This window comes from Erythrolamprus reginae, chromosome 1 (assembly GCF_031021105.1).
Source record: "Erythrolamprus reginae isolate rEryReg1 chromosome 1, rEryReg1.hap1, whole genome shotgun sequence".
Taxonomy (NCBI): domain Eukaryota; kingdom Metazoa; phylum Chordata; class Lepidosauria; order Squamata; family Dipsadidae; genus Erythrolamprus; species Erythrolamprus reginae.
Window position 1 is genome coordinate 402,928,791 of NC_091950.1, and position 24,106 is coordinate 402,952,896.

At 41.1% G+C, this 24,106-nt stretch overlaps 1 protein-coding gene across 2 annotated transcripts in view; it reads left to right on the forward strand.

The window, feature by feature from the left end:
- Positions 1–24,106, forward strand: part of CAMKK1 (calcium/calmodulin dependent protein kinase kinase 1) — a 179,180-nt gene that overhangs the window by 96,313 nt on the left and 58,761 nt on the right. For both annotated transcript variants that reach the window (XM_070735175.1, XM_070735176.1), the window contains exons 4-8: positions 702–755; positions 4,018–4,069; positions 10,662–10,795; positions 16,880–16,916; positions 22,739–22,760. In XM_070735175.1, coding sequence (XP_070591276.1) covers positions 702–755; positions 4,018–4,069; positions 10,662–10,795; positions 16,880–16,916; positions 22,739–22,760 — 299 coding nt within the window. The remainder of the gene's footprint in view (positions 1–701; positions 756–4,017; positions 4,070–10,661; positions 10,796–16,879; positions 16,917–22,738; positions 22,761–24,106) is intronic.

Below are 24,106 nucleotides of genomic sequence, written 5' to 3' on the forward strand. Positions count from 1 at the left end.
TTCCGCATCCCCACTTTGCGGAAATTCGACTTTCGCGGGCGGTCTCGGAACGCATCCCCCGCGAAAATCGAGGGAACACTGTAATAGTAAGACATAGTGAAGTTTATATTATTATGAAAAAGTAAAAAGCTGAGGGTAGATGTTAATGCCTTATTTTACTGCATCAAAGTAGTTGGAAATCAATGCTTCTCCCTCTTTTTTCCTTTGCTTTCCCCCACTATCCACTTCCCTTTTCCCTCCCCTAATTTCCCTTACATTTATTTTTATAGTAAATATAGTAAGTATTATTTCTGCAAGTAAACACAAGCAGGAGTTAGTTTCATTTCAGCAGGGCAGACAAGCACAGAGTGGGCAGAGAGTGCGGAGGGGACCTGGAGCCACGCCCAGCCTTAAGTTTAAGTTTTCAGTTTCGATTCTCTGCACAGACTCAAAAGAGGTTAGTTCCCATTGGCTGACTTAGTTGCTATGCCTATTCATTGGCTAAACTTGTTAACATGGCTCTCCTAGTTCATGAATATCTTAACAGTCTATCCACAAAGCAAGGAGTGGGGGAATGAAAAAATGCTGGATGGAAGGGAGAAGCAGTGGAGAATGGGTTTTACAAGGACAATCTCGATCTTGAAACAGTTTTAGACTGAGTCTTTCCCTGGAGCAGGTCAATGAAACCAACTCAGTGATTTTGATTCTGTGCTTATTTCTAGGGTTCTTATGGAGTTGTGAAACTGGCCTACAATGAAAATGATGATCAATACTATGTAAGTTTCAAATGCCTCTCCTGATCTATTGCTGCATGCATGAAACTGAGATGGGACAATAAAGGGACATTTTATTTGATACCTATGAATTCCTGCATAGTTAGAGGTAAAGACTTGGGAAGGTTGCCTACGCTATAGATTGAATTTAAATATTTAAAATATTCCCCATTTCCATTTTGTGCTGGAACAACAATAATCTCCCATGTAAAAGGGCTTTCCAGATTTGTTGCATCATTGAACAATATTTGAAAAGTGACAAAATTATATTTTTCTTTCTTACTTATTTTCCATCTTTGTTTTGGTTGGTATATTAGTGTCTTAGAATCAGGTTTTTTTCCCCACCCCATTCTTGAAGACTGCCTGAAAATGTTCCTTCTTAGCAAATGTTTTGCCATTGCTTTTCCCCAGGATTCAGATAGAGTGACTGGCTTAAGTTGGGACTAGAATTTCATTTCCTGGTTTCTAATCAAATGTCTTAACCACCAGACAATACACCAAACTGGCTCTCCCTTGGTACATTTTTATTCTATTACATAGACACGCATACATACACATTTGCATATACTGAAGAGAAGGGAAGGGAAGAAGGAAAGTAAGGGAAGGAAAGGAAAATAAAGAAGGAAAGGAAGAAAATATAATTGAATTTTATAGTTGCATACAGTATTACATAATTAGTTAATGGCTGGTGAATTCTTCCGTGCTTTTCCGATTGCCAAGGCATTTTTCAAATTGACACAAATTCCACGTTCTCTTTATTGCCACTTTGCAGTAATCCTATAATTATCACATACGTATCATTTGCAAGAGCTTCTCACCCCTTCTGGAACCATTGCAATTTTGAATACGGTAGTTAGATTTCTGTCTCCTCCTGGTTTTCCCACACTCCTTATTGCATACTTTTACAATTACTGATATATAAGCAAAACCTTTTTGGACTTGTACCAAGGAGCTGAGAAGTAGTTACGGTATATTCTTATAGAATAGAATAGAATAGAATAGAATAGAATTTTTATTGGCCAAGTGTGATTGGACACACAAGGAATTTGTCTTGGTGCATATGCTCTCAGCGTACATAAAATAAAATGTACATTTGTCAAGAATCATGTGGTAGAACACTTAATGATTGTCATAGGGGTCAAATAAGCAATGAAGAAGCAATATTAATAAAAATCTTAGGATATAAGCAACAAGTTACAGTCATACAGTCAACATGGGAGGAAATGGGTGAAAGGAATGATGAGAAAAACTAGTAGAATAGAAGTGCAGATTTAGTAGAAAGTCTGATAGTGTTGAGGGAATTATTTGTTTAGTAGAGTGATGGCGTTCGGGGAAAAACTGTTCTTGTGTCTAGTTGTCTTGGTGTGCAGTGCTCTGTAGCGACGTTTTGAGGGTAGGAGTTGAAACAAATTATGTCCAGGATGTGAGGGGTCAGTAAATATTTTCCCCGCCCTCTTTTTGACTGATGCAGTGTACAGATCCTCAATGGAAGGCAGGTTGGCAGCAATTGTTTTTTCTGCACTTCTGATTCTCCTCTGAAGTCTGCGTCGGTCCTGTTGGGTTGCAGCACCAAACCAGACAGTTATAGAGGTGCAGATGACAGACTCAATGATTCCTCTGTAGAACTATATCAGCAGCTCCTTGGGCAGTTTGAGCTTCCTGAGTTGGTGCAGAAAGAACATTCTTTGTTGTGCTTTTTTGATGATGTTTTTGATGTTAGGTGACCATTTTAGGTCTTGAGATATGATAGAACCTAGAAATTTGAATGTCTCTACTGTTGATACTGTAAAACACTATTTCTCAACTAGCTGTTCTCCAAAGCACCTGAAGGACAGACAAGGAGATGTAAACTGATCAAGGAGAGATTTAACCTAGACATAAGGAGAGGTTTTCTGACAGTAAGAACAATCAACCAATGGAACAACTTGCCTTTGGAAGTTGTGGGAGCTTCATCACTTGAGCCTTTCCAAAAGAGATTGGACTGCCATTTGTCAGAAACAGTGTAAGGTCTCCTGCTTGAACAAGGGCTTGGACTAGATGACCTACAAGGTCCCTTCCATCTGCAACTATGGCAACAATTGGATGTATAGACTTCAAATCCCAGAATTCCCTAGCCAACATGTTGGTGGAAGGTGGGAAATTCCCACATCTTATATTTCCCAAGGTTGAAGAATGCTATTCTGAAATATCATTAGTGTAAAAGCTTAAGGGTAGGGGATGAAGAGGGAGTAATCTGTCTTCAATGCATGATGGTAATTCTTACTTGGTAGGGTTGCATGACCATTTTTTCTTGCTTGAAAAAGAAAAGTCCTTTCATCCCAGGATAAAAGTATCAATGGATTCTTGGAATACGGCGTGCAGTTTTGGTTGCCACAATGTAAAAAAAAAAAATGTTGAGACTCTAGAAAGAGTGCAGAGAAGAGCAACAAAGATTATTAGGGGATTGGAGGCTAAAACACGTGAAGAACTGTTGCAGGAATTGGGTATATCTAGTTTAATGAAAAGAAGGACCAAGGGGAGACATGATAGCAGTGTTCTGATATCTCAGGGGTTGCCACAAAGAAGAGGGAGTCAAGCTATTCTCCAAAGCCCCTGAGGGCAGGATAAGAAGCAATGGGGGGAAATTAATCAAGGAGAGAAGCAACTAGAACTATGGAGAAATTCCCTGACAGATAGAACAATTAATCCGTGGAACAACTTGCCTCCAGAAGTTGTGAATGTTACAACACTGGAAGTTTTTAAGAAGATGTTGGATAACCATCTGTCTGAAGTGGTGTAGAGTTTCCTGCCTAAACGGGGTTGGGCTAGAAGACCTCCAAGGTCCCTTCCAACTCTGTTATTCTATTCTATTCTTATGTTTGTTTATTTATTTATTTTATTTGTCGTACACACATAGTATTGTATTGTAGTATGTTTAACATAATATAAGTATAAAGTAGAAATAGAAAGATAAAAACACATTAGGACTGGAACGGTAGGCACAAAGGTGCACTTATACACTTATTCTATTCTATTCTATTCTATTCTCCTGCTTCCTTAAGTGCCTCAGTTCCGTTTATTTTTTTTTAAAAAAGGCTTCCCAATTGAAATAACATCATGCCTTTATTTTAGATATCCTAGCAGGGACTTCTGTAGAGCCTGTGTGACCAACTTCTATGGTAGCACCAACATTTGGTGTTCTTGTCAGGAGCATCAACCAAATTTCTCCTCCTACAGTTATTCCTACATCTTTTCTAATGTTATTATCTTTCTCTTTTGCCTGTAGGCCATGAAGGTCCTCTCAAAGAAGAAGTTGTTAAAACAGTATGGATTTCCACGTAGGTATCTGTGCCTTCTTAATGTATAATGACACAACAAACTTTTCCATTTAAATCGGGGGGGTGGGGGTGTTAATCCTAGTGTCGTACATTCTGAACAGCAGTGATTCACTAAATTTGATTGTATATATGTATATACAGTATATATGTATCTTGCCTTTGAGTGTTAGTACAATCCTTGGCAACTGGCTAGATTAAAGATCAGAAGTGGTTTACTCTTGTCTTCTTCCTAGGGCTGACAGAGGTTGGCTGGCCCAAAGTCATCAAGTTGGCTTTACGGCTAAGAAAGGGTTAGAACTTATAGTTTCCTGGTTTGTTACCTGGTACCATAACCACTACACAAAACTGTCTCCTGATAAGGAAATACGATGGATGGATGGATGGGAGGGTGGGTGGCTAGGAGGGTGGGTGGGTGGGTGGTGGAGGGAGGGAGGGAGGGAGGGAAGGATAAATGGATGGATATCTACCCAAAAAGCCCATACCTCATAAATTCTTTGCATTCATTTCTTCTTGAAAGGAAACTTTGTCCTGCTACATCCCAAGAATTTATGAGATAAAAACTTTTTAGCTGATTTGCCTTTATCCACCCTACACTTAATAAATGAGATTGTGGGAGTGAATGAGAGAGACAAAGGAAATTATAGCAATGTATCTATGTGCTGATGCCGGAACGCCTAATTGCGCGCACGCGGGGAAGCAAAAAAACTCGCTGAAACGCGCCCACACCTGTGTCCCTGTGCGCGATTTTGCTACCGGCATAGGTGCAGGAAGCGTAATTGTGCTTGATCCCGCACTCGCGTTCCAGACCTGCGGGGCTGCGCGCAGTTAGGTGTTCCAGCAGCAGGCCACCTCTGATGTGCTCATATTTTAAAAAATGAAAAATTGCATAGCCTCATCTGCATCAGGGACCGCCTTCTGGTGCACGAATCCCAGCGACCGGTTAGGTCCCACAGAGTGAGTCTTCTCCAGGTCCCGTCAACTAAGCAATGTCGCCTGGCGGGACCCAGGGGAAGAGCCTTCTCTGTGGCAGCCCCGGCCCTCTGGAACCAACTCCCCCCAGAGATTAGAATTGCCCCCATGCTCCTTGCCTTTCGTAAGCTCCTTAAAACCCACCTCTGCCGCCAGGCATGGGGGAATTGAGATGCTCTTTCCCCCTGGGTTCATGCGTGGTATGTCTGTATGTATGTTTGGGTTTTTTATATTAATGGGTTTTTTAATCATTTTTAGTATTTATTGGATTATTATTGTACATTGTTTTATTACTGTTGTTAGCCGCCCCGAGTCTCCGGAGAGGGGCGGCATACAAATCCAATAAATAAATAAATTCATTATGTCATGTTTGTAAACCTGAGTCCTCAGAGCTGGCGCGTGTCCCCCAAATCTTTGGGTCTGCCTCCCTTCTTCAAAAGCCACCACTAAATTGTTATTTGGGGTGATATCACATTTCTTTGGAAACATACCAATTATTTCTTTTTCCTTTTTCTGGCATGCAACCACCGCACACCACTCATTAAACGTGCCCTCCTGACATTTCCCAGCTTAACCTGGCAAGCTATATGGCACTTAAGGCTGAAAAAAATTGCCTGCCTGGGCAATTTGGGATTGGATTAATTAAGTTTAATTTTAAGGCACAACTCAGTAGTTAATAGGCGCTGCAGTTTTCCATTTCACATTGGCTTGTTAAATTCATACCCTGTACTTTTACTGAAAAGCACCACTCCAGCTAATAATATGAAAAAAAATGAATAGAAGAGAAACAAAAACAAGAAAAAAATGTATCACAAAAAAAATAGATTTCTTAAAAAGGCACATTGGTAAAACAGATCGCATCCAATCCAAATGTATTCTAGTAAGCTTCAAGCTCATATTTCCATTCTTCTTTTGTATGTCATAGGAGATGACATCTGCTTTTAAATTAACCAAAGCTCACTTGGTATCTAAATTGTTGGGCTAGTTTGAAAGGATGGTCACATAATGTTGGATCGCTTTATATTTTCTTCCTGGAAATGTAATTTCATGAAACGCTGAGAAGAGGCGGCTGTTTCCTAGCGCATAAATGCATCACTGTACTCATCTTTTTTCCATGACTACAAGAGGTCACATGGTCAGAGCTGATTTGCATGGATATCTACTATGCAGCATTTCATTTTTTTACAAGCCAGGAAGCTTTAGTCAATCCAGCTGTTTGATAGTGGCATTGTGTATTAATGTGCTTTAGGTTAGTTGTTACTGAAAATACCAAAGAAACTTGTCAATAAACAATAGGAACATAGAAGATTGACGTCAGGAAAAGACTTCATGGTCCATCTAGTCTGCACTTATACTGTTTCCTGTATTTTATCTTAGGATGGATATATGTTTATCCCAGGTATGTTTAAATTCAGTTACTGTGGATTTACCAACCACGTCTGCTGGAAGTTTGTTGACAGCACATGGAGATTTATTTATTTATTTTATTTATTGGATTTTTATGCCGTCCCTCTCCGTAGACTCGGGGCGGCTAACAACAATGCTAAAAACAGCATGTAACAATCCAATACTAAAACAACTAAAAACCCTTATTATAAAACCAAACATACACACAAACATACCATGCATAAATTGCAATGGCCTAGGGGGAAGGAATATCTCAACTCCCCCATGCCTGGTGGTATAAGTGAGTCTTGAGTAGTTTACGAAAAACAGGGAGGGTGGGGGTAGTTCTAATCTCCGGGGGGAGTTGGTTCCAGAGGGCCGGGGCTGCCACAGAGAAGGCTCTTCCCCTGGGGCCCGCCAAATGACATTGTTTAGTCGACGGGACCCGGAGAAGGCCAACTCTGTGGGACCTTATCGGTCGCTGGGATTCGTGCGGTAGCAGGCGGTTCCGGAGGTAATCTAGTCCAATGCCATGTAGGGCTTTAAAGGTTATGACCAACACTTTGAATTGTGACCGGAAACTGATGTGGGCAATATATGACCCTCCAAAGATTGTTGGCTACAAGGTCCCATCGTTTTTCATAGATCAGTCAATCAACCCCCTGCTCAAGCAGAAGAAGACTCTATAATATAGAATTATAGCATTATACAGTATTAGCTTTTTTGGCTGCTATCCCACATTGCTGGCTCATGTTTAAGTGATTGCCCACTAGGACTCCAAGATCCCTTTCACAGTTACTTTTTTTGAGAGAGGTTTCCATGTTGATGTAAATTGGGGATTCAATAGTATATAGACTGTCACAATATCACTTATATTCTTGATTTTACATCACATGTGTAACATCGTATAATGGATATACAGTGGATATACGCATAATTTTGTATTTATTTATTTGTTTATTTTGACATGTTATGTAGTGTATTTTGGAGGTGATAACCTTTTGAGAGCTGTATGCAATGAAATTTTGTTTTAAATTTCATTTAATGTGTGCCGATTAGTGTACATTCAAAGCGACAGTTTATTCTAAGTTTTGCATTAACTTGCTTTTGAGTTATGCACAATTATTTGAATCAAAATCAGTTGGAATTTCACAATGTGCTAAGGAAATAAAATAACTGAAAATTAAGACTAACCAGGCTTAGTATCTTGTAGATGTGCAGCCAAGAAGTCTTAAGTTGTGTTACACAAACATAGCCAAGTGCGTTCATAATTAAATTGTACTTGGTGTAGTTCTGTTGAAATTAAAAGGCATTCAGCAACCATGACTGTTTTTTCTTGATTTTAGGGGGCTTACTCAAAGAGTGATTAAACCAGAAACTAGTCCATTGGATTTACTGGGGGTTTTTTGTTTTTGGTTTTGGTTTTTTAAGTGGAAAAGGTTGAATGAAGTGCAACTGCTATTTTTGGCTTTGCTTCCTGGATTTATTGCTGTCAGAGTGATGTGAAAAAATTTGGCTGCTTTTCTCAGGAAAAGAACATTTGTATGAATGATTAAGTAGCTCTGTACTGTAGTTAGTTTGTTGTTGCAACTTCTATAATCTCTGATGCAAAAGTCTAGATCAGTGATAATAATAATAAAAATAACAACAATAATACTGTAATAATAATGATGATGATGATGATGATAATGATAATTTAATAATTTATTAGATTTGTATGCTGCCTCTCTCCGAAGACCAATGGCAATTGGTTTGCATGCCAAAAGGAGTGTGTGTGGGAGTCCCACCCCACACATGCGCACCGCCCCTTATGCACTGCTCCTCCACCACCACCACCCACGCATGCACACAGGCCTTTTGGAAACCTGGTAGGTGAAAAAAAATGCCCAAATGGGCAAACCAGAAGTTCAGATAATGTACTTCCGGTTTGCCCATAGTGCTGTTTTTTGCACTCTGGGGCTTCAGGAAGCTTTCCTGGACCCTCCCGAGTGCAAAAAACAGCACAACAGTAAACCAGAAGTGTGTTTTCCGAACTTCCGGTTTGTCCTTTGGGTGATTTGCTGGCTTCTCCGTTGGGTGATTTCCATGAAGCATCTGGAGGGTGAAAAAGCCTTCCCCAAGGCCAAAAACCAGCTGGCGTGCCCTCCAATATGACCATTTCACAATTGCAGGAGATGAACAGCCTCTAAGTATAGTAACTTCTAATCATTTCCATCTAGAAGAAGATATTTCCTCCAGGACTGTAAACAAAGCAATGTATGCACTGCCACCCATTTTCATGAGCCTCAGTGGTGCAATGCTTAGAGTGCAGTACTGTAAGCTACTTCTGCTGATCACCGGCTGCCAGCAGTTTGGCAGATTGAATCCCAGTAGGCTTAAGGTTGATTCAGCCTTCCATCCTTCCAAGCCCTACATGGCATCGGATCAGAATACCTACGGGACCGCCTTCGGCCGCACGAATCCCATCGGCTGATTAGGTCCCACAGAGTTGGCCTTCTCCGAGTCCCGTTGACTAAACAATGTCATCTGGCGGGACCCAGGGGAAGAGCCTTCTCTGTGGCGGCCCCGGCCCTCTGGAATCAATTCTCTCCGGAGATTCGAACTGCCCCCACCCTCCTTGCCTTCTGCAAGACTCTGAAGACCTACCTATGTCTCCAGGCATGGGGTAATTGATGCATTCCCTTGTTGACTAGTAGGATTTATGTGTGGCATAATTTAGTAGTATTGACTGTTTTTATATAATAGTGGGTTTTAGCTTCAGTTTTTAATTATTGGGTTTGTACTAAATTGTTTATTGCTTTTGTGAGCTGCCCCAAGTCTTTGGAGAGGAGCGGCATACAAATCTAATAAATTATTATTAGATTTGTATGCCGCCCCTCTCCGAAAACTCGGGGCGGCTCACAAGTCTTCGGAGAGGGGTAGCATACAAATCTAATAATAATTTATTAGATTTGTATGCTGCCCCTCTCTGAAGACTCGGGGCGGCTCACAAAAGCAATAAACAATTTAGTACAAATCCAATACTTAAAAACTGAATCTAAAACCCACTATTATATAAAAACAATTATATTATTATTATTATTATTATTATTATTATTATTATTATTATTATCATCATCATCAAGGTCGGTAAAATGAGGACCCAGATTGTTGGGGGCAATCTGGCGGGACTCAGGGGAAGAGCCTTCTCTGTGGCGGCCCCGATCCTCTGGAATCAGCTCCCTCCAGAGATTAGAACTGCCCCTACCCTCCTTGCCTTTCATAAACTCCTTAAAACCCACCTCTGTCATCAAGCGTGGGGGAACTGAGACATCTCCCCCTGCCTATGTAATTTTAGTGCATGATATGACTGTATGTATGTTTTTTATATTGGGGTTCTTTGCTTTTAGATTTTTAAATGTACAAGTGTTATTTTTAGATTTTGAATTATTAGATTTGTCAATGTATATTGTTTTTGTCACTGCTGTGAGCTGCCCCAAGTCTGCGGAGAGGGGCGGCATACAAATCTAATTAATAATAATAATAATAATAATAATAATAATAATAATAATTATTATTATTATTATTATTATTATTTATTTATTTATTTATTTATTTATTTATTTATTTATTATTTAGATTTGTATGCCGCCCCTCTCCGCAGACTCGGGGCGGCTCACAACAGAATAAAATAATTCATAACAAATCTAAATTATAGTTTAAAATATTTTAAAACCCCATTTACTAAACCAATCATGCATACAAACATACCATTCATAAATTGTATATGCCCGGGGGAGATGTCTCAGTTCCCCCATGCCTGACAACAAAGGTGGGTTTTAAGGAGCTTACGAAAGGCAAGGAGAGTAGGGGCAGTTCTAATCTCTGGGGGGAGTTGGTTCCAGAGGGCCGGGGCCGCCACAGAGAAGGCTCTTCCCCTGGGGCCCGCCAATAATAATAATAATAATAATATGCTTACTGTCTGTAAACCGCTTAGAAAGGGCTATAAAGCATTGTGTAAAGTGGTATATAAGTCTAAATGCTAATGCTTATGCTAATGGACCCATGTGCCACCTGGCCATAGGTTCGCCATCACAGGTCTGGATCATCACAGAAGTAAAATTGATCTGCATTTAGTTAGGTATATTTCTTGGTTCTCATAGATATCCCTGAAAAGCTGGAGGGGGGAGGAATGAACCTCAAAGCAACATGAAAACTAGTTCTCACTACAAGATGTCTTTTAATTTCTTTTCCAAAGGCCGGCCTCCACCTCGGGGATCCAAAACCACTGCAAGTGGGCAGACGAAGGCAATGGCCCCTCTCGATCGGATATACCAAGAAATAGCCATTTTGAAGAAGTTGGACCATATCAACATTGTCAAGCTGATTGAGGTTTGTTTGCTTGTGTTCTGTGCATGAGGTAGGTTGGGATTTTCCAAAACTCCGTTTAATTGAATTTCTTCCTGGATTTTAAAACTGGATGTTCTTAGTTTTGGTTTCAGAGTGAACATGATAGAACAAGACTTCTTCTTTTCTTTTCTTTTTTTTCAAATTCTTTTGAATTTTGTATGGAAGATTATGAGTAAACAGTTTGCCCAGATTTCAGCATCTTGTGACCCCCTCATAATTCCTGTTTAGTCTTAACAAAACTTGAATAAAGTCTGGGAAAATAAACAAGAACCTTGGACAAAGTTGAGCGATGCTAGCAGTGGTTGTTTGAAAAAGCAACCTTTTTAAAGGAGTTTTTTCTTTTCGCTTTTCTAAATAGTCGCCACTTACAGATGTCTGGGTTGTGTTCTATAGGCAAAAATGAAGAAGGTTGTTCCTTGGATCTCAGGGTGAAAAATACTAAGACAGTCAGTTCTTAAAGCTCTTTTTATTAGTAAAGGCAGGACAGCTCTTTTCGCAAGTGACTTCAAGTAAGAACGCGACTGGAATAAACAGTTCCAGTGCGCTCCTTTTATACTTTGTTTTTCCCGCTAAAATCCGGCTGTCAAACTCTTAGCCAATCAGAACGCAGCAACCATTTCAACTATTTACATTTACCTCAGCGCATATTTAACACAGGGTTATGCCTTTTCTAGCTGTTATACTATTTTAGGGTCTTTTACAAGTAATCCCTGCTTACCAACTGTTTCATTCAGCAACCGTTCAAAGTGGTGTTGAATAAATAATTTTGTGATGAATGCCTACCTTTACAACCTTTGCAACATCAACTCAACTCAATTCAATTTATTAGATTTATAAGCCGCCCTTCTCCAAATGGACAGCAATAAAATACAATAAATAAAACCCCAATATTTAAAAAAAACCATTCATCCATCAGTTGTTCATCGCTTTGGGCTGGAGCTATATGTTGTCACTCAAAGGCCTGGCAACAAAGCCATGTTTTTAAGGCCTTTTGGAAGGCCAGGAGGGTAGGGGAGGTGCAAATCTCAAGGGGAATTTGGTTCCAGAGTCCCGGAGCTACCACAGAGAAGACCCTCCCTTGCGGTCCCGCCTGCCGGCACTGTTTGGCCAACAGAACCCAGAGGAGTCCAATTCTGTGGGATTTGATCCGTTGCTGGGAAGTGTGAGGCAGAAGATCGTCCTGTAAATAATCTGGTCAGTGATTATTTATAGTGATCAGACACATGATCACTATTATAATCACTACATGTTGTTCTGTGCCTGACCTGTTGCTCTCCGAGGACTTGGAGCAGCTCACAACAAGTAAAAACATCATATACAAATCCAATATTAAAACAGTTTTTAAAACCCCTAATAAAAAATAATCATACAACCCAAACACACCATACATAAAGTCAAGACAGCTAAGGATATATCAGTTCCTCCATGCCTGGCGACATAGATGGGTTTTCAAAAGTTTACGAAAGGCAAGGAGGGTGGCGGCAGTCCTAATCTCCGAGGGGAGCTGATTCCAGAGGACTGGGGCCACCACAGAGAAGGCCCTCCCTTGGGGTCCCACCAGCCGGCACTGTTTGGCCGACGGGACCCAGAGGAGTCCAATTCTGTGGGATTTGATCCATTGCTGGAAAGTGTGAGGCAGAATAGCGTCCTGTAAATAATCTTGTCAGTGATTATTTATAGTGATCATACACATGATCACTATTATAATCACTACATGTTGTTCTGTGCCTGACCTGTTGCTCTCCTTTGTCCCCCCACCCTTTCTTGCAGGGTGGAGAGTTTGGAGAAGAAGGAATTTAATAGAGTAAGCAGGCTCATGATAATAATAATAATAATAATAATAATAATAATAATAACAACAACAACAACAACAACAACAATTTATTAGATTTGTATGCTGCCCCTCTCCAAGGACTCGGAGCGGCTCACAACAAGTAAAAGCATCATATACAAATCCAATATTAAAACAGTTTTTAAAACCCCTAATAGAAAACAATCATACAACCCAAACACACCATACATAAAGTCAAGACAGCTAAGGATATATCAATTCCACCATGCCTGGCGACATAGATGGGTTTTCAAAAGTTTACGAAAGGCAAGGAGGGTGGCGGCAGTCCTAATCTCCGGGGGGAGCTGATTCCAGAGGGCCGGGGCCGCCACAGAGAAGGCTCTTCCCCTGGATCCTGCCAGACGGCATTGTTTTGTCGACGGGACCCGGAGAATGCCAACTCTGGGACCTAATCGGTCGCTGGTATCGTTGGGATTATTTACATTAGGCAAATATCATAGTAACAGTTCTAGTTGTTCACAAATACAGCAATCAATATTCTCAATACATATCCAATGCAAGTCTTACTCAATACATATACAGACCAACGTTAGAACGCATAGTTCTTACTACACACAGTAGTTCTTACAATGGAATAGTCATATAGACAAATCAGCATCGAATCAGAGAGATACCAGGGAGAGTCTCAAAGCTCTAGGCTCCGAAAAAGAGAAACGCCACTGACTTCCTCTTATAGCAGATTGCAACACCACCTCTTAAAGCAGTAGCATGCTAATTCCTTTAACCATACATTTATTTTATTTATTTTTATTTATTTATTTTGTCCAATACATAATACACATTGAAGAGAATAGATATGTAGTAATATAACTAAAGAAACGAATAGAAGAAAAGATATAAAAGTATAGGTGAACATATTTGAAAGGAAGAAAAGATAAATGAGATAAGGAGAGACAATTGGACAGGGGACGGAAGGCACACTGGTGCACTTATGCACGCCCCTTACTGACCTCTAAGGAACCTGGAGAGGTCAATCGTGGATAGTCTAAGGGGAAAATGTTGGGGGTTAGGGGTTGACACTACTGAGTCAGGTAATGAGTTCCACGCTTCGACAACTCGGTTGCTGAAGTCATATTTTTTACAGTCAAGTTTGGAGCGGTTAATATTAAGTTTCAATCTGTTGCGTGGTGTGGTGTTGCTGGCTTAAGTTATACATTGGAAAAGCCAACTAGTTATACACACAGTGCTATCAGCAGGTAAGAGTAGGGCATGTGAGGAGGCTCGGAGAGGGTGAAATATGGGCCTACTAGAAGCTTGGGAAGACTGGAAATGGGGCTGTTTCTGTTCTGTCTGGGTCACTCCGGAAGCTATGACCAACCCAAAAAGATAAGCCAGACACACCGGTTGAATCCAAACACAGTTTTATAATGGTAAAGAGCAAAGAAGCCAACAGAAAATGTCCTTACAAGTCAGGAAAGCACTGGAACTCCAAATAGATACACGAAGGCAATTGTTCATACATAAACACAGGATCCTCAATGCCAAACGAGGCTGTTGCTAACATACACCAACCTCCCACGGGTCTTCAAGACTGCTGGGCCACGAGCCAGGAACAAAAACGCTGAGAGAAAAGGCAGATAACAGCAACTCCACTTTGATAACACTCCACGCTGCCGAAAGAGTTTGCCTGCCTTATAAACCCTTCCCTGCTAATGAGGACCACACCCAACCCCCTGGTGTTCCTCATTCAACGCTGATAATATCTATTCAGTTGATTCCTCCTTTGATCTATGTGTCTCTGTCGCATACTAATGATAGCTTGTGCTTCGTCATCCAATGACTCCAGAGACTCCAGAGAATCCAAGCTACTTGCTTGAGAGAGCCCTTCCCCAGGGCTCCCAGGCCTTTCTTCCTCGTCACTTTCCTGACTGTAATCTCCCCTGTCTGACTGCCAAGAACTCCCCTCTCCGCTCTCAGCCCCTCCCCCAGGCATGGAGCCAGCAGAGACGCAGCTGGTCTTTGATCTGACTCAGGCTGAACCACAACAGTTTCCAGCCTTCAGAGGGTCCTTCAGAGCAATTGGGCAGAGAACCCCTTTCTAAAAAATTTTGAAACCCACCCCTGAATACATCCAATGGGTGCCTTCCTTAGTACTCACTCTGCTGATTATCTGACTTTATTTCCAGAATAATGGATAGTAAAATATACTGCATTTTATGCATTTTGAGGCTGCTACTGGATGGTTTCAGAATAAGGAGGAAAAGGCAACTTCGGTACTTGTACAGTTAATGGTGACCTAAAGCTGTCCCATTCATGAGCTTAGAACAAGATGTACAGGGAGGAAATTGTTGATACCAAGAAATGTTTGCATCATAGTTAAGATCTCTACTGTTGTTCCTGTTGCTTCTTTGACAATGTTCAAAGGGACATGTGTTCTTCAAGGACATATTCTCCTTTGAAAGAAGCAAGAAAATATAAAACGAGTCAGGAATTACAATACAAAGTCATTTTTTCCCATAAGGTGTCATCCATGCATACATATATGTGTATCAGCAATAAAGAATTGGCAGGAGCAAGTTTGCAGAAGTGCCGAGGGAGTTGGAAGCATTTTGTAACTGAGTGTATTTAAGTTCCAGTTTTTGTTTCCTTCTGTTCAGTCCTGTCTGATTTTTGGAGATTATCTAGGCACATCCCTGCAATTTTCTCAGAAAGGTTTTTCAGAAGTGGTATGTCATTGCCTACTTTCTAGGGCTAAGAGAAAGTGACTGGCCCAAGGACACTGTCTGGCTACTGTATTTCAAGGCAGTTGTTTCTAAAAACACAGCTGTTATCATTGGGCCAGTTTCCCCGAAAGTTTAATGAATTTTTTTTTGCTTTGTAATTCCCATGAATTTATTTTAATTTTTCCCTCTGGAGCAAAAGGGAAAACATCAGATCCATTGTCCGCATAACGGGATCTGTTCATTTCTAGATTCCCCCAAATTAGCATGTCTTCATGGCCCCTTTGATGACAAATTGAATCTTTTTTGCAAGCTGCATCCATGGAATTTATTTTATTGGTGTAAAAATAAAAAGTTGATGGCTTACCTGGTTCCTTCCAAATGTGATAGAAGATAGAAATCTTTATTGGCCAAGTGTGATTGGAGGCTCAAGGAATTTTTCTTGTGTGATTAGACACACAAGGAATTTGTCTTGTGTGATTGAACACACAAGGAATGTGTTGGACTATAATTCCCATTGTCCCAGTCAGGATAGTTTAGATCAGGGCTCTCCAACCTTGGCAACTTTAAGACTTGGGGACTTTATTTATTTGTTTGTTTGTTTGTTTGTTTTGTCCAATACATAATACACATTGAAGAAAATAGATATGTAATAATATAAATAAAGAAAAGAATAGAAGAAAAGATATAAAAGTATAGGTGAACATATTTGAAAGGAAGAAAAGATAAATGAGATAAGGAGAGACAATTGGACAGGGGACCGAAGGCACACTGGTGCACTTATGCATGCCCCTTACTGACCTCTAAGGAACCTGGAGAGGTCAATCGTGGATAATCTAAGGGAAAAATGTTGGGGGTTAGGGGTTGACACTACTGAGTCAGGTAATGAGTTGCACGCTTTGACAACTCGGTTGCTGAAACCATATTTTTTACAGTCAAGTTTGGAGCGGTTAATATTAAGTTTGAATCTGTTGCGTGCTCTTGTGTTGTTACGATTGAAGCCGAAGTAGTCACTGACAGGTAGAACGTTGCAGCATATGATCTTGTGGGCAATACTTAGATCGTGTTTTAGGCGACGTAGTTCTAAGCTTTCTAGACCTAGGATTGATAGTCTGCTTTCGTAGGGCATTCTGTTTCGAGTGGAGGAGTGAAGGGCTCTTCTGGTGAAGTATCTTTGGACATTTTCAAGGGTGTTGATGTCCAGAATGTGGTATGGGTCGATGTGGTATGTGGTGTGACTTCAATTCCCAGAGTTCCTCAGCCAGTTTTGCTAGTTCAGGAACTTTGGGAATTAAAGTCCCCAAGTCTTAAAGTTGCCAAGGTTGGAGATCCCTGGTTTAGATTACCCTTTCCTTATTTGGTACAACCGAAATGTGTAGGGATGATAATGTGTAGGCAACATAGCTAATTCTGAGAGTAGCAGTGGCAAAACAGTTTTAAGTTGGGGAGAATTACATTTGCGTCCACTTAGGACATCATAACTGCCTGTAATTAAGAGATAAAAGTGAATGAATGATGGTGCAGAAGTTGAAGTAGATATATTCTTCTTTTCAGGTACTGGATGACCCTGCAGAGGACAATCTATACATGGGTGAGTAATGTAGAAGAATACAGTATAAGAAATGGCTATGCTGGAGCACAGTGACATTTCTGGTTCTAGAAGGTCTTAAGCATAAAACGTATCAGGAAGGACTTAATGAACTCAATCTGTATAGTCTGGAGGACAGAAGGAAAAGGGAGGACATGATTGAAACATTTAAATATGTTAAAGGGTTAAATAAGGTTCAGGAGGGAAGTGTTTTTAATAGGAAAGTGAACACAAGAACAAGGGGGCACAATCCGAAGTTAGTTGGGGGAAAGATCAGAAGCAACGTGAGAAAATATTATTTCACTGAAAGAGTAGTAGATGCTTGGAACAAACTTCCAGCAGACGTGGTAGATAAATCCACAGTAACTGAATTTAAACATGCCTGGGATAAACATATATCCATCCTAAGAAAAAATACAGGAAATAGTATAAGGGCAGACTAGATGGACCATAAAGTTTTTTTCTGCCGTCAATCTTCTATGTTTCTATGTTTCTAAACCTACCCATCTGGATGCTGCCATTTGGGCTCTTTTATTTATTTATTTTATTTATTTGTCCATTGCATTTATATGCCGTTCACTCCTAAACAGTCATAAATACAATACAAGTAATACAATACAAGGGCAGACTAGATGGACCATGAGGTTTTTTTCTGCCATCAGTCTTCTATGTTTCTATGTTTCTAGTTCATACAGCACCCAATCTGTTTTGGAAACTCAACGGAAGTGAATGTAGTTCTGTTTACTAGCATCTTCCACTGATTCAGGGCCATATTCCTATTTATCCTGAACCAGGGGAATCATTTGCAGTGGGAGATGGGTATCACCAGCAAGAATATGATGATATGTCAAGACCAGTCGATAAATCAGACCAAGAACTCCACTGTGCAGGAAAGCTAAGGCTACTTCTGTTCAGATGGGTTATCTTGCAGATTTGATTGTATTCTACCTCCTCTCCTTTTTACATACCAGTGAATTGGGGAGATACCGGCAATCCTCGACTTACACCAGTTCATTTAGTGACCATTCCAAGTTACAACGGCACTGAAATAAGTGACTTATGACCAGTGAAGGGCCACTCGTGTTTGGCGCTACCAGTGCACCCTCCGAGCCCTTGACCGTTGGGCATGCATGCGCCCGCCAGTGCAAGATTTATCTTCTGCGCATGTGCAGCAAACGAAATCCCGTGTGTGGATGTGAGATTTCAGCGATTTTTGCCAATATTTTTGCTTATGCGCAGAAGCATAAAATCGCGCAAATCTTCCTCGCGCGAACGTACTCATGCAGTTCCTCATGTTGTGGTGACCCCCAACCATAAGTCTAGCATTAATTTTCCCATCAAATCTTTAATCTGATTGGCAGGAAGATCAGACCCCCAACCATAAGTCTAGTGCTAGTTCTCCCATCAGATCTTTAAGCTGATTGGCAGGAAGGTCAGAGGGACACTCCCACTGTAACTACCTGATTGGTCGGATTGTTAAAATATGTTCCAAGGTGTCAGGGTAGAAGCTTTAGTTCCTAACACCATGGGAAATTTGTATTTTCCTATGGTCTTACGCGACCCCTGTGAAATGACACCCAAAGGGGTCCCGACCTCCAGGATAAGAACCACTGCCATACTTAACACAGGGTTAGCTGAGACTGAACTGAGACTGGAATCACACCCAGTTTCTCTTGCACAGACTCAGTAGCAGTTAACTCCCATTGGGTGACTGAGTTACTATACTAATTTGTTGGCTGACCATGTTACCACTGGCTCTTCCAGTTCGTTAATATCTCCTTTAATAATAGTAATAATTTATTAGATTTGTATGCCGCCCCTCTCCGAAGACTCGCGGCGGCTCAAAACAATAATAAAAAAAAATGTTACAGTGGAACAAATCTAATATTAAAAGAGAAAAAAAGACATATAAAACCCTATCATTTAAAACAAAACAACACATACCAAACGTAAAATATAAAAGCCTGGGGAAGGTGTCTCAGTTCCCCCATGCCTGGCGATATAGGTGGGTCTTGAGTAATTTATGAAAGACAAGGAGGGTGGGGGCAGTTCTAATCTCTGGGGGGAGTTGATTCCAGAGGGCCAGGGCCGCCACAGAGAAGGCTCTTCCCCTGGGGCCTGCCAAATGACATCGTTTAGTCGACAGGACCCGGAGGAGGCCAACTCTGTAGGACCTTATCGGTTGCTGGGATTCGTGCAGTAGCAGGCAGTTCCGGAGGTACTCTGGTCCAATGCCATGTAGGGCTTTACCTTCTATATCAGTGATGGCGAAGCTATGTCACGCATGCCCTATGTCAGCTCCAGCGCGCATGGAGGCCATTTTTCGCCATTCCCAGGCTTCTCTACTATGCTATTAGCTACAATAGATGAGGTTGATTTGTTATTTTGCAGTGGATTTACACACACACCCCGCCCCTTATATAAAGATTATCCTTTTCTTTTCCCTTTCCTTTGTAAACAGCATTCAGCGCAGCCAACCTGGTTTTTCTTTTTTCTTGTTTTTCTTTTTTCAAGTGTACTCTAATGCACCACCAAGTGGGACTCTGGTTTAGCGATCAATATTTCCCCTGCAGAATTCTCTAGAGTGCCGCGAGGAAATAGTGCTGTCACTTTTAATGGCTTCAAAATGATGCTGTGTGGTCACTCAGTATCTTTCGAAAACCACAAGATGAGGTCACTGTACTCTAGAGTGGGAGTGGACAGCTCGTATAGGACTAATTTGCGGTCCCCGAAAACTCTGAAGCAGGGAAAAAAAATATATGTAATTTTTCACTACACAATTTTCAGCTTTTTAAATAAATAAATAAATTTTATTTATTCATTAATTAAACAAAGTTCTATAACTGACCAACTCACGCAGTGAATGCAGGTGGCATATGACATTCAAAATCCAGTTTCAAATTCATGATTCAAACCCTACCTCACACCCCACCGCATGGCACGACAACAGAATCAAACAAGCCACTTGATTGGCTCTGTTTGCAACGCCTTGTGGAAAAGCAATGAAATGGGGAGCAATCTTATCTCTGGAGAAATGATTTCCAGAGGGTGGGAGCTACAGTAATGGGCTGCTGCCCACATGGGAGAGTGGGGGGCATAGTGGAGGTAGTACATTTATGCACTATTTATTGAATACTTTAAAACTATTGTTTTTTTATTGTCCTTCCTTCTCTAGTACCTTAGTATGATCCTTAATTACTTTTAAAACAGGAAATAAATAGTATGTTTTTACCCATAAGCGCTTTAATCGTTTTAATCATTTATTTATTTATTTATTTATTTATTTATTTATTTAGATTTGTATGCCGCCCCACTCCGCAGACTCGGGGCGGCTCACAACAAAGTGGAAAACAATTTATAACAAATCTAAATTTCTACTAAAAACATTTAAAACAAACCCATTTTCTAAACACACATACATACACACATACCATTCATAAATTGTATATGCCCGGGGGAGATGTCTCAGTTCCCCCATGCCTGACGACACAGGTGGGTCTTAAGGAGCTTACGAAAGGCAAGGAGAGTAGGGGCAGTTCTAATCTCCGGGGGGAGTTGGTTCCAGAGGGTCGGGGCCGCCACAGAGAAGGCTCTTCCCCTGGGGCCCGCCAACCGACATTGTTTAGTTGACAGGACCCGGAGAAGGCCCACTCTGTGGGACCTAATCGGTCGCTGGGATTCGTGCGGCAGCAGGAGGTCTCGGAGATATTCTGGTCCAGTGCCATGAAGGGCTTTAAAGGTCATAACCAACACTTTGAATTGTGACCGGAAGTTGATCGGCAACCAATGCAGACTGCGGAGTGTTGGTGAAACATGGGCATACCTAGGTAGGCCTATGACTGCTCTCGCAGCTGCATTCTGCACGATCTGAAGTTTCCGAACATTTTTCAAAGGTAGCCCCATGTAGAGAGCATTACAGTAGTCGAACCTCGAGGTGATGAGGGCATGAGTGACTGTGAGCAGTGAGTCCCGGTCCAGATAGGGTCGCAACTGGTGCACCAGGCGAACCTGGGCAAACGCCCCCCTCGCCACAGCTGAAAGATGGTTCTCTAATGTGAGCTGTGGATCGAGGAGGACGCCCAAGTTGCGGACCCTCTCTGAGGGGGTCAATAATTCCCCCCCCAGGGTAATGGAAGGACAGATGGAATTGTCCTTGGGAGGCAAAACCCACAGCCACTCCGTCTTATCCGGGTTATTATCTAGAACTGAACTTTTATAGCAATTAAAGAAAATTGAGCTACTTGCCTAATCTGTTATCATACTGAACCTTGTGGGTTCAGTACAAAACCTTAAAATGTTACTGTGCTCCTCAACAAATAATGCTGTCTCTATCATTTGTCCTTTTTGTGGCTATTCAAATAATCAACTGAAAAGGAGTCCAAGCACCTATTTGAAAATTTATCTTGGTCGGTAAGCCACTCCCACCCAGTCACATGACCTTTAAGCCACCTCCCGTTACATGATTGTCAAGCCACTCCTACCTGGTCACAGGGTCAACAAGCCACACCCACACAATAAGCCACACCCACAGTGTGGTAGTAAATTTTTTTCAGCCCTTCACTGGGGAGTTAGGCCCTTTTCCTAGGTCCCACTAGATGTACTTCCTTGATAGTTGAGACCAGCAACATGTCCTGCCTTCCTGGTAAAGAGTGTAGATGTATTTGGGGAGAAGCAATCTGTCAAATAGACATAAGACAAATTTCCATTGCTAGTCTTTGAGACTGCCATTAAGGCAAAAAGAAAAGAAACCCCAATTATCTCAAAATGTTTTGCACTCACACCACTTAGATCAGGGGTCTCCAACCGTGGCAACTTTAACACTTGTAGACTTCAACTCCCAGAATTCCTCTGCCAACTGGACGAAGAATTCTAGGAGTTGAAGTCCACAAGTCTGAAAGTTGCCAAGGTTGGAGACCCCTGACTTAGATTATGTCTCTCTGTGTCACCAGTACAATCACCAGTGGCATTCAAAAGGCAAGATTTGTTAAAAGGTGACTCCAGTCAAATAGATTCTCCCTGTTCACTGAGAAATCAAAGAAATGGTTGCCTACAAATGGCATTACTACAGTAGTTTGGAAATAGGTGATCATAAAAGTGAAAACTGAATTTCTTTCATGAAGAACTTTTGCTTAACTCTTATTTTAAAGGTCTGTTTGCTTTAGTATAAAGTAAGTACTGTGAATGCTAATATCATTGTTATTTTTTTCCCTACAAACACGTTCCCCTAATCCAGTGATTTTCAACCTTTTTTGAGCCGCGGCACATTTTTTACATTTACGAAACCCTGGGGCACATTGAGCGGGGGGGGGGGGGGGGGGCTAAAAAAAGTTTGGACAAAAAAATTCTCTCTCTCTTCATCCCTTTGGCTCTATTTCTCTCTCCCTCCCTCTTTCTCTCCCTTCTTTCTCTCTCCATGCCTCTTTCTTTCTCTTCCTTCCTCTCTTCCTCTCCCTCCCTGCCTCCCTCTATGTCTTTCTCTCTCTCTCCTTCCCTCCCTCTCTTTCTCTCTCTCTATTGCTTTCTTTCTCTCTCTTTCTCTCTCTTGCTTTCTTTCTCTTTCTCTCTTGCTTTCTTTCTCTCTTGCTTCCTTTCTCTCTCTGAGCTTCGCGGCACACCTGACCATGTCTCACGGCACACTAGTGTACCGCGGCACACTGGTTGAAAAACACTGCCCTAATCAATTTTAAGCTTAACAGTTTCAATTTATGGAGTTTTTCTATAACATCTTAGGCAGATGTCTTGTGTTGGAAATTAGATGGAAATTAATTCAGGGAGGATTGTTTTCCTAAAAATGCATTGGTTGAGAGCTCTTCTTTTCTTTTCAGCATTCGATCTCCTCCCAAAGGGGTAAGTAATCTATAATAAACAAAGATTGTGTGAATGCCATATTATGTGGATTACTGCCTAACAAATTTGGGTGTTAAAAATGCAATATTGCAAGCAAACCTTGCCCACAACCTGTATTTTGATTATTACCAGCGCCAAGGTTAACTCAGCCTTCTATCCTTCCAGGTTTGGTAAAATCAGGATCCAGATTGTTGAGGGTGATAGACCTCAACAATGATTACCGTATTTTTCAGAGTATAAAACGCACCAGAGTATAAGATGCACCTAAGTTTTTGGGGAGGAAAATGGGTAAAAGAATTTGCTTGCCAGATATTCATCTGGCTAGCATCCTTAATCTGGTCAGCTTCAGCACATTATTTTATCCCCTGGTTAGGGCTTTAAAAACCCTTATTCAGAGAGAGTAACAATAAAAGCGCTTGCAAGCCAGTAAGAGCTGGGAAAATCATTAGCACCTGGTTAGGGCTGGAAAGAAACATTTAGAGCAAGTAGAGCAATGAAAAAAAAACCTGCAAAGATTTAGGGCTTGGAAAACATTCTTCGCAAAGAGTAACAATGAAAAAACCTGCAAGGTAAGAGCTTGGAAGATTGTTAGCATCTAGTTAGGGCTGGGAAAAAAGCTTCAAAAAAAAAGAAGCTACATTCAGTATTTTCAGCCTCTTTTAGGCAGGAAAAGGGTGCGTTTTATACTCTGAAAAATATGGTACGTTGTAAACTACCCAGAGAATGCTGTATAGTGCTATGGGGCAGTACATAGGCTGTACATTCTATTGCTATCAGAGTTCATTGCATGACCATTAATGGGCCTTAAAATCTGCTCGGCAGCAGCATCTGCTAGATGATCTGTATCCACACCATTAAAGTTATGGCATCATTAAACAAGACTTTGAAAAGATAGGCATGGGTGTCATTTTGGCTGTTTTGATTCTTATGCCACTTATACACCTTCCAACTCCTTGAGAACCCAGTGAATCCATCACTTGAAAAGTTGTTATAAGGAAGACTGTGTGGGTTTTGTTAGTACAAGGTACATGGTTGTTAGGGTTTGGCATTGTAAACTACCTATTGTAGTCTCTTGTGCTATCACTTTAAATATTTTCGGCTGGTTCGCCATAAGAGGGCGCCAGTACTCCTTCCCTCAATAATGCTTTATCGCTCATTCGCTTTTGCTTTGCCTTGAGGGGGGAGTGTATTTGCTTAGTGCTTATTATATTGTATGGCTTAGTGCTTGTTATGGATTGTTTCTATTTTGTATATATGTAAATAGTACTTATTAAGCATAACTAAGTCTGTGTCTTTTTCTTTGGCTTTACCACACATCCACACTCTGTTAAAATTCTCTGCTCAGT